This window comes from Chiloscyllium plagiosum, chromosome 5 (genome assembly GCF_004010195.1).
Source record: "Chiloscyllium plagiosum isolate BGI_BamShark_2017 chromosome 5, ASM401019v2, whole genome shotgun sequence".
Classification (NCBI taxonomy): Eukaryota; Metazoa; Chordata; class Chondrichthyes; order Orectolobiformes; family Hemiscylliidae; genus Chiloscyllium; species Chiloscyllium plagiosum.
In genome coordinates, this window is record NC_057714.1 from 115,564,923 (window position 1) to 115,576,402 (window position 11,480).

Here is an 11,480-nt window from a genome sequence, read left to right on the forward strand (position 1 = left end):
ATCCGAAGAAGATCTCAAGGTCAGGATAGAAACATTACAGCAAAGAGGTGTTTCCAACACTGATCGCGTCTTTTGTTTACAATGATTAAAAATGAACTTGGCTTACTGAAATGCTGCCGAGAACAGTCCTGGACATCGATGGGAGCCAGGCACCATCTCCAAATTACTGACTACCTGCCCTTTCTCTCTCTTCCATACTTTACCTGGAGTTCTACATAGGGGTGTACCCTAAACCCCCTTCCACAGATGATCTCTCCAACATTGTCCTGTACAGGACTAAAAGTGGAACCTGTCAAAAAGTTGCAGTAAAAAGGTGTGTGTGTGTGCTATTTTGACACTCACCCCACCAAAGGTAGCAGCAGTCTTGCTGTTGGTGTCCAGCCTGGCTGCCCTGGAGAGGGTGTGGGGGGCACACAGCGGGCTGTCGGGTGGACAGTAGGTGGGGCGAAAGGGGTGAGGGTGGGGTTGGACGGGGTGGAGGTGGACAGGTCGCGGGGGATTGGACGGGGTTTGGGGGGGTGGAGGGGGGGGTTGGAGGGTCGGACAGAATTGGGGTTGAGTGGGGGTGGGGGCTCGCATGCGGTGTGCTGCTACCTAGTCTCTTGAACTGGGAGTGGACTTACCAAGCACTCGCTGTGTCAATCCCATTGAATTGAGATGAGGGAGGGTGATGGGGGTAGAGGCTTCAGCAATGCTGCGGGTCCCTTACACACAAGTGTGTGTCTGCTCAGAAATAAACGCTGAGACAGAGAGGGAGAGCAAGGCAGGCAAAGCGAGGAAAAAGGAAACTTCAGAAAAGTCCGAGCCCCAGAGGAGAGGCATTGAATCAATTAACCGAATAATCAATTATCCAGATGAAATATTGCCCCACCCCCCATCTCGTTCGGATAACTGAGATTCCTCTGAATTTCCAAGTTATTATCTTGCGTGGTTTGGTTGGGTACCCCTTAATTTTCTTTCACAATTCAATGAGAGTATCTGGATCTATCAGACCTGATGGTGCCCAGCAGACCCCATTGCCCTGGTCTTCCCTTGGATAGGAGAGGACTCTATGCCCTGAAATGGATGGACACATGGTGACCATTTCTCCTTCTCCATGCACCTCTAACACCCCACTCTGCCACTCCTTAATCCAACCTGGAAACTTGACACCCCAGTCCTTGCCCAAACTAGAGAAGTTTACACGTTCTACTCAATCTTCTGAAATACAGTTTCAAAATTAAAGAGAAGAAATATAAACTCAAAGGAAATGTCGCAAACAGTGAAAGCAGTGGCATTGGATATTGCCACATGTGTGTTGCTATTGGGGTTATTTATAGACTAATGGCCCATGGGGAACTAGGTTGACTGCTCACAGGAAGCCCTCATCATGTTGCCATCTCTCCTGCTAGATTATTTTGCTGTTTCCTGTATCCTGCATTTCACACTTTATTTTTTTCTCATGACACTGATTTGTTGCTGACTCCAAAAGGTGGTTGGCACAATGATGATCACCCTTCTGGTGCCTCCCACACCAGTGGCCATTCACCATACACATGACTTGAATGCCAAGCTGCCTATTTGAACAAGTGGTGTTGGTGGTGCATGACAGCTCATTTACGGGAGCCTGGGCTGGGAGGCAACATTTACATTTACAATAATGCTGTCATCTTGGAGCTGCAGACAGGAGCAGTGGAAGATCCGACATTTTCTCCATCACTTGACTGACCAGGAATCTCACCATTCTTACTACCTGCTATTGGCAGGTGTTGGAAGGATTTATATGTTAATACTCAAAGTGTTTGGCCCCATTATGAACGCACTTTCCGTGGCCATCACGTGTTGGGCTGGGACTCGAGCCTGGAGACTCTGGTTCAGAGCCTGGGATGTCACACATGACACCACAGGTCAACGCGCCTGAACTGGATGGAGTCTCTATGACCTGCACATGCTTGCACTGTCATTGGGCGGTACTTGATAATAGCTTGGAGTGTGATCCCTCCCTTAATAACAATTTTCCCAACCACCCATTCCCTCATGCTGCCCTCACTCCTCCACTGCCTCTCCTCCCATTGCCTGACCTCAGCCCATTTGCCTCAGTATTTGGTGGTGATCAATCTGGAGCAATGGCACATATAGCAACCAGAGGCAGCTTTAATGCTGAGAGATTTGGCAAATAAAGTCTTCCCAGGATCAGTGAAGTGGATCTGGGAACTTGCAGCAGCAAACTGTCTCACTAATCTCTCCTTGGACGGTTTCTTTTCCTTGATTTTGGAGCATCCTGGGAAACTCTTTCAATAAAATGTAGACTATTATATTATTGACCTTTTAGAATCTGCGGCATTGCACAAAGAACTTAAAATTTGCAAAACAAAAAAAAAGAAAAAATATATGTATATCTGACTTCTATTTTCTACTTCCAGCCCCAGTTGACAGAGACATTACAATCTTGTCGATTAAAACCGAAGATGTTGCGGAGCCCAGACAGAGAAGTCGGAAACCGTTCAGAAAAGGTTCTTCTGTTTCTTCAGGACCTTCTGTTTCCAGGAAGGGCACTCTTGAAACTGGTCCCGTGTCATTCCAAAAACATCCATAAAGTCTGTGTCAGACAAGTATTGCTGCAACAGAATCAAATGGCATACTTAAGTCAGAGAGGTGACAGAGGCAGAAAATGGTGGGAAGTAGTTGTTGAGCAGGGCACCAATTAATAACACCAACATTCATCTCCTTCCCTGCCTTTGTCTTGTCTAAATCTTGGTTCGCACAACCTCAGTGCACAGGACGAGATGATTCAGCTCATTGCCTGTGCACCAGCACTTTTGAAAGATTTATCCAATCATCCCCACTTTCCAATGGTTCTGCAAATTAAACAGCACCCAAGTTATCCTGATTTAGCAAACGTCCAGGTCATTAGCTGTTTCACTGTGCAGATGCCGTCTGACCTGCTGAGTATTTCCAAAATGGTCTGTTTTGATTCCAGGTTTTCCTATTTTCTACCTCGGCTTAGCAAGAATCATCTGGTTTAACAATCACTTTCAAAGATTGACACTCTTTCACTGCCCGATCTAATATCCTCTGTAATGCACACCAGTCCTTGCTCACCTCTCTCTTGTCAGCGTCCACACCCTTGGGCAGCTCATCTGCTGCTTTGTTCATCAGTAACTCCGGTGGGAAATATTCCTTCCCATTGACAATGGTGGGTCCAGAGGATGTGGCAGGAGGAGCTGCTCTGGCACCTCCAGACGTTTGGGTGGCAAAAGGTGACGATGCCGAGGCCGAGGGATGGGAGAAAGCTGAAGATGGCGCAGGACTGTGGCCTCCTTTTTTGTTCAGATCCATGTCATTGAGGTCCTGGATGTGTTTGTGCAAGAAAAATGTCTTGTCATAAAAAAACAGCTTCCTTTTGTTGAAAATGTGAATAATTAACAGAATGAACATAATCTGGAGTTCAGGAGTGGGTTCTTTCCCAGCTGTCACCATTTCTGTCTTAGTAAACATTCCGATCTTGGGAGTTTGTTCATGGGGATTGTGTGTTTAGGGATTTTGGCCAGTCTTCAATTCAAAGTTTTGTATCTTTTTCTTTTCTCACTCTCTGAATCCCGCCTTCATCTCATTCTCACTGTCCCTCACCTTCCCCCATTTCTTATCTCTCGTTCATTATCTCCCTTTAGTCTCACACTCTCCCATGTCCTTTTCTCTCTCTTCATCCCTCACTTTTCCTACCTCCCATTTTCCTTCTCCATCTCTTCTTGGTTTTCTTAGCCGACCCTCTCTCCCTCTTCCTGCAGATGGGAGAATCTCAGTAAATGTGTGTGCCTAGTTTCTGTTGAGATCAGGATATTGATGAAAATGCCACCCAGAAAAGCTCAATAATGGCTTTGTTTACCAGCTGAACTCCCACTTCCTTGACACCTCAAACTCCAGTACCCTCTGCCCTGCCCCATTCTTGGAATTTGGAGAATCCCAAGAGTAGACAGAAAGAGGACTATCTTTAATGAGGGAATTGTCACTCTCTATGTGCTAAGCTATAGTTACAACAGAAGGAAAACACTAACATGTAAACAATAATCAAACTCTTGGCAACACTCACCACAGAGATCTGACTGATCCCCGAGACATCTCCCAGGTTATGTCTCATCTGATCATAGGGACTTCCATTGCCAGTCTAAAAAGACAGAGACAAAGTTATTTTCACATCTAAAATAAATCCTGTTCTGAACCTTCGCTGATGGGTTGGATGAAGTGTGGCGAATGTGTGGGAAAATAGTTTAGGGCTGTTTAAGGTGAAGGCAGAATGGGACAGCTGATAGCTTCATAGCAACAGGCCTGGTGAAGGAAGGCTCAGATATTCCTTCCATGGTCAGGTTTGAAATAGCAGCTTTGAAAACTAGGTTTCCCTTTCTCACCTACAGATGGGGCAAGAGGAGCACGACAACACTGTGGCTCAGACTTAGAGTCCAAACTCCAGTTACAATAACAACAATAAGGCAATATCTGTGTACTGATGCGTGAAGTGATACACTGGGAAGGAAGAATGAGGAGGGACAATGGTTCAATAAGCCACGCCAACAGGAGCTACGGAAACACTTGTACCAAAGATAGCACCATACGAGGCAGACTTGAGAAAGCTTTTTACTGTACTTCTACAATGGAGTATATGTGACATTAAAGGATATTCATTGTGTGTGCAGATGAGGCATTAAAGGCAGCAGGACACCTTGACAAGGCTGATAATAAAACTGAGAGCTTCTGGAATTTATTGACTGAAATAGAATACAGCAGGAAGGAAGGTCTGTTAAGCCTGTGTTAGCCACTGCTTTAGGTCCAACTAGAGAATGATGTCCATTTCAGTGCACTACTTTAGGAAGGCCTTTGAAAGAACATAGAGGAGTACTTACTAGAACCGTACTGGGGCAGGGAGATATCTAGATATGTGATAAGGTCAGACAAGTAAGGATCATTCCCTTTGAAGCAAAGACTTGTAGGGAAGGCAATAGCCTAGTGATATCATCATCAGGCTATTCATCCAGAAATATGGCAAATATTCTGGGGTCCTGGTTTTGAATGTGTCATGGCAGATGGTGGAATTTGAATTCAATTAAAAAATAATTCTGGAATTAAGGATCTATTGGTGACCATGAAACCATTGCCAATTGTTGGAAAAACCCATCTAGCTCACGAATGTCCTTTATGCAAGGAAGTCTTCCATTCACATCTGGTCTGGCCTGCACTTCACTCCAGACCCACAGAAATGTGGTTGACTCTCAACTTTGATTTGATTTGATTTATTGCCATCACATATACCCAAGTACAGTGAAAAGCTTTGTTTTGCGAGCAGTACAGGCAGCACGGTGGCTCAGTGGTTAGCACTGCTGCCTCCCAGCGCCAGGGTCCTGGGTTTGGTTCCCGCCTGTCTGTGTGGAGTTTGCACATTCTCCCTGTGTCTGCATGGGTTTCCTCCCACAGTCCAAAGATGTGCAGGTCAGGTGAATTGGCCATGCTAAATTGCCCACAGTGTTAGGTGCATTAGTCAGGGGTAAATATAGGGTAGGGGAATGGTTTGGGTGGGTTTCTCTTTGGAGGGGCGGTGTGGACTTGTTGGGCTGAAGGGCCTGTTTCCGCACTGTAGAGAATCACAATATAGCAAACAAGGACGTACAGATCATAGGGCACTTAGACAGAGCAAGGTATACAGGTTACAGCTGCAGAGGCGGTCAGCAAAGCTGGAACAACATTATTTGAAGTTAAAGAGTCCACTCATCTGTCTAATAATGGCAGGTAAGAAGCTGTTCTTGAACCTACTGGTGCATGTATCTCTATCTCCTGCCTGATTGGGGCCGGGCAAGCCATTGTATCAATTGCTACAAAGTCTCAACAAAGAAATGGACCTGAACAGACCAGCTGGCATCAACCTATGCACAGGAAAGAATTATGGCAGAAAAAACCCTGTCAACCCTGCAAAGTCCTCCTTATGAATTTGTTCTCTGATGAAGTGACCAGGAAGGTTGATGAGGGCAAGGTGGTAGACGTAGTCTATATGAATTTCAGTAAGGCCTTTGATAAAGTTTCACATAGTAGGCTGCTCTGGAAGGTCAGTTCACACAGAATCCGGGGGAGCTGGCAAATTGGATTTACAATTAGCTTGGTGGTAGGAAGCAGAGTGTTACAGTGGAAGGATGTTTGTTGGTCTGGAGGCCTGTGACTAGTGGAGTGCCTCAGGGGTCAGTGCTGGGCCCATTGCTGTTTGTTATCTATATCAATGATTTGGATGGGAATATACAAGGGCATGATTAGTAAGTTTGCAGATGACGCTACAGTGGACAATGGGGAAGGTTATCAGAAATTGCAGCAGGACCTTGATCAGCTGGGAAAGTGGGCTGAGAAATGGCAAACGGAGTTTAATATAGATAAGTGTGAGGTCTTGCATTTTGGAAAATCAAATCAAGGTAGGAGTTTCATGATGAATGGTTGTGCCTTCAGGAGTGTAGTGAAATGGGGGACCTTGGAGTTCAGGTGCATGGTTCTCTGAAAGTGGGATCATAGGTAGACAGGGCAGTGAAGGAGGCTTTTGGCACACCGGCCTTCATCAGTCAGGGTGTTGAGTATAGAAATTGGGAAGTTATGTTGCAGTTATACAGGATGTTGGTGAGTATTGGGTTCAGTTTTTGTCTCCTTATTATAGGAAGGATGTTATTAAACTGGAAAGAGTGCAGAAGAAATTTACAATGATGTTGCGAGAACTCAAGGGTCTGAATTATAGGGAGCGACTGGGCAATTTTGGAGAAGATTTGTAGCTCGGCTTGTGGATCAGATTGTATGTTTGCTCACTGAGCTGGTAGATTTGATCTCAGACGTTTCATCACTATGCTAGGTAACATCATCAGTGAGCCTCCGGTGAAGTGCTGGTGTTCTGTCCCACTTGCTATTATGTGTTGTGGTCTGTTGTGGTGGGTTATATCACTTCCAATTCTTTTTCTGAGAGGTTGGTAAATGGGGTCCAAATCAATGTGTTTGTTAATGGAGTTCCGGTCACTGCTAGACGAACCAAGGGCACAAACACCTGACAGCACCAACTCCATCAGCAAGGACATCATCCTCAAATTAGTAGATCTGTGCCTCACAGTCCACTTCACCTTCAACAAGACCTACAAACAAATCAATGGGATGCCAATGGGATCACCAATATCAGGACCCCTAGCAGAAGCAGTTATGCAAAAGGTTAGAATGAACAGCCTTTCCCACCATTCAGCCCAAGCTTTGGGTCCGCTATGTGGATGACACCTTTGTCACCACGAAATGCAACACAGAAACCCACAAAGACAAACAACTTCCAAATTGGTATAAAGTTCACCAAAGACAAACAGAACAACAACAAACTCCCTTTCCTCAACACACAATATAATGCAAAGCCAATGGAGAGCTACAGACAAGTCTTAACAGGAAAGCCACACACACTGACCAGATGCTCAACTACAGGAGAAATCATCCCAACACCCACAAATAGAGCTGCTTCAGGACATTATTTAAACAAGTCACAACATACTGCAGCACCCAGTAACTAAAAAAAGCCAAGGAAAAACACCTGTACAGTGTATTCAGGAACAACAGGTACCTGATAAGCACAGTCCACCAATTCCTACGCAACAGACCTAAACAAGGTGACACAACACGCCCAGAAATTCGAACCACCCTGCCATACATTAAAGGCATCTTGGAGATGATGACTAGACTACTCTGGCCCCTAGGCATCATGGTAGCCCACAAACCAACCATCACACTGAAACAGCTCCTGATGAATTTAAATGTACCAACAACCAGCAGAATGAATGTCATGTACAAAATACCCTCCAAGGACTGCAACAAACATTACATTGGACAGACAGGCAGGAAACTAGCCACCAGGTTACATGAGCATCAACTAGCCACCAAAAGATATGACCAATTATCACTGGTGTCCTTACACACAGATGAAGAGAGACACTAGTTTGACTGGGACAATACATCCATCCTAGGACAGGCTAAACAAAGACATGCACAGAAATTCCTGGAGGCCCTAGAGGCCTGGCATTCAAACCGGAACTCCATTAACAAACATATCGATGGTTGGACAAGTTAGGACTTTTTTCTTTAGAGGGAAAGAATAAAAGGGAATCTGAGGAGCAACATTTTTACACAGAGGGTAGTACGCATGTGGAATGACCTGTCAGCGGAAGCGGTTGAGGTGCGTACATTAACAACATTTAAAACACATTTGGACAAATGCATGGAAAGGAAAGGTTTAGAAGGATATGGGTCTAGATCAGAGTGGTGCTGGAAAAGCACAGCAGGTCAGGCAGCATCCAAGGAGCAGGAAAATCGACGTTTCGGGCAAAAATCTTTCATCAGGAATTTCTGATGAAGGGCTTTTGCCCGAAATGTCGATTTTCCTGCTCCTCGGATGCTGCCTGACCTGCTGTGCTTTTTTAGCATCACTCTGATCTAGACTCTGGTTTCCAGCATCTGCAGTCTTCACTTCTGCCTTCGAAGGATATGGGCCTAGTGCAAGGAAATGGAGTTAGCGTGGATGGACATTTTGGTCGGCATTGACCAGTGTGGGCCAAAAGGGCATGTCTCCATGCTGTAGGACTCTAAGACGCTCTACTAACATCTGGGGGCTAGTGCCAAAATTGGGACAACTGTCTCACAGACCAGTCAAGTAACAACCTGACATAGTCATACTCATGAAATCATACCATAAAGACAATGTCCCAGACATCACCATCAAGCATTCCTGGATATACCTTGTCCTGCTGGCAGGGCACAGTCAGGAGGGAGTTGCCTCTGGGAGTCTTCAACATTGACTCCAGAACCCCATGAAATCTGATGGCTTTAGGTTAAACACTGATTAGGAAACCTCCTGCTGATTTCCACATACCGTCCTCCCTTGGCTGATGAATCAGTACTCCTCCATGTTGAGCAACATTTGGAGGGAGCACCAAGGGTGGCAAGGGCGTGAACTGTATTCTGGGAGGGGAATTTCATTGTCCACCACTAAAGGTGGCTTGGCACCCGGGTCAAAATCCTGGAATTCCCTCTTCAAAGGCATTGTGGGTCAACCTACACCATGTAGATTCCAGCGGTTTGAGAAAGCAGCTCACCATCACCTTCTCAAGAGCAGCAAGAGATAAGCAATAAATGCTGGCCCAGCCAGCAACACCTACACCCCATGAATGAAATGCTCTGCTTGAAAATATTAGTAGGGGCTTAAAAGTAACTTACAAAAATATTTAAAGGGCACAATTTTACAGGGTCAAAGGCAAAGAATAAGGGAGTTGGACAAATGGGGTAGCTCTTTGAAACAGCCAGTACAGACATGATGGTTCCTTTTGTGTCATAAGGTTCCATGAATATAAGATAGGCGCTTCAGGGGAAAGGCAGATAAATTAAACTTAACATTTTTAAAAAAAATTCATCATTTTACTATTTGAGGACACTGAATACAGTGAAGGTGATAGAAATGCTATTTCAATGCTCTCGAGGAGTCAGATTGTCACTCGGCTTCTTTCTTCTTATCCTTCCCACAGATTCCACATTTCTACATTTCTCTCTTAGACTTTCAATTTGGGCCCTTTTGGAAACACGGAATGTATCTGAGCTGTGCTGTAAACTAAACCCTTTTAAACACTAAATGTGGTATTTTAGAGTCTGTGGGTTCCAAAGGCACTTTGAAAGGGAAAGAAGTTAAGGAGTGAGGGAAGACGGTGGGAGATGGCTGCCTGGGGCTTTGTGTTGAAAAAGGAGCCAAGTGACTGGAATTGGTTGAGTCAGCTGCTTGGGAGGGTCATCAGTGTGAGTGACTGGGGTTAGGAATTAGTGTTGAGTCAGTGGGGCAGTTTTATAGTGAGCTAGTTGGAGCAGTTTTTAATTTCTTTAACTTTTTCTGGTTGACCATTGAGGTAAATGAGTTGGAACTTCTTGAACTCAAGAGTCAGAGACTTTTTAAGACAGTTCCAGACAGCAAATAATTTCCCTTCAGAAGTTTAAATTTCCCAGGCAATTCCCTCAGAGTCAGTGAATCACACATCCAAAGAGATCTCGAAATGCATCTTTCAGGATGTAGTTAGTCTCCTACTGTCTGCAAACTGAATAATCTGGGCCAATATCTTTACAAAAAGTGGGGGAGTATTTATTTTCAGTCAATGGCACGCAAAATTCAAAGGTTACCAAACAAGTGGCTCTTTATAAGCGATGCTTGACTTACACTCCATTTATGCGAATCCCAGGCATTGAACCACCCAGTAAAGGTCAGGGGTTCACAGCCTTGCTTCACAGTGATGATGGATGTACCCAGGTCCCGATCAGCTGGGTGGGTCTGAAGGTACTCTAGTGCTATCATCTCAGCCTGTTTCTTCTCATATTCGTTGGCTGACTGGCCGATCCACAAGAACAGCTACAAAACAGAGAACACCAAAAAAAAATTAAATTAAGTTATGATGATGCTGTAGTTTTAAGAGCTTATTTTATCTTGGTTTCTTTTGAGAAAGAGATGAATGACAGGTGAAGAGCTGGCTACTGAAGATCTGGCTGCTGAAGATCACTTGTGTAAACAGCTTGGGAGACCTTGTTTTTTTAATGCAGCCTGAATGGGTGTGGCCACCTCACCCAGGTCAGGATTTCAGGATAGCATCAGAAGCTATTGGGGTCTCAACAGAGTTGGAAGCTTCAGTGCATGTCGCCTGGTTGCTGCACTCTGAGTTTTCTCTTAATGTTTTTTTCCTCCTGGATGGGAGAACTGCATGTGAGAATCTGCGCCTGAATTTTCTTTTTTGCCAAGGATGTGTTTATGGGATGTTACTGCATTGGAACAATTAATTAGTAATAGTTACTGTATCTATTTTTCCGTTAAGTTTTCCAATAGGGCTGTTATTCGGAATTCCTCTCTTTCAGTAGTTGTATTTTGACTATGGTGTTTAGGTGAATTATGCTTTACTTAAAGTTGAGCAGTTTGACCAGCCACATTGCATCTGGAACAGACACTTCACATTTGCTTTGAAAAAAAAAGATAAAGTTAAGGTCTCAGCTACCTTCTTAAAAATATTTTGAGGGAATCCGGTCTGGTTCATTACACATTTTAAACCCTCAGCTGTTAACACACCAGTGAGGGATGTAGGTGTGAGGAAAGGCAACCCATATGAGGCCTTGAAAAGCTAATGGTGAAATGGGCAGCTTCCATCATGAGACCTGAAGTTAGAGATAGTACAATGGATCAGTTCTTAGGATGATATTGATTGGGAAAGCTATAGCTCTAGTTCGTTAGATGGGTCGGTATTTGTCCAATGTGTGCAGGAGGGTTTCCTGACACAATATGTAAATAGGCCAACAAGAGGTGAGGCCATACTGGATTTGGTTCTGGGTAACGAACCAGGCCAGGTGTTAGAATTAGAGGTAGGTGAGCACTTTGGGGACAGTGACCACAATTCAGTGACTTTTACTCTAGTGATGGAGAGGGATAAGTATGCACT

The 11,480-nt window shown here is 44.7% G+C and overlaps 1 protein-coding gene across 2 annotated transcripts in view; it reads right to left on the minus strand.

The window, feature by feature from the left end:
* Window positions 1-814: 814 nt before the first annotated feature.
* Window positions 815-11,480, minus strand: part of vill (villin-like) — a 158,960-nt gene continuing 148,294 nt past the window's right edge. For both annotated transcript variants that reach the window (XM_043690859.1, XM_043690858.1), the window contains exons 17-20: window positions 10,220-10,408; window positions 4,070-4,144; window positions 3,082-3,330; window positions 815-2,597 (exon numbers count right to left, since the gene is read on the minus strand). In XM_043690859.1, the coding sequence (XP_043546794.1) occupies window positions 2,484-2,597; window positions 3,082-3,330; window positions 4,070-4,144; window positions 10,220-10,408 (627 nt within the window). In that variant the 3' untranslated portion in view covers window positions 815-2,483. The remainder of the gene's footprint in view (window positions 2,598-3,081; window positions 3,331-4,069; window positions 4,145-10,219; window positions 10,409-11,480) is intronic.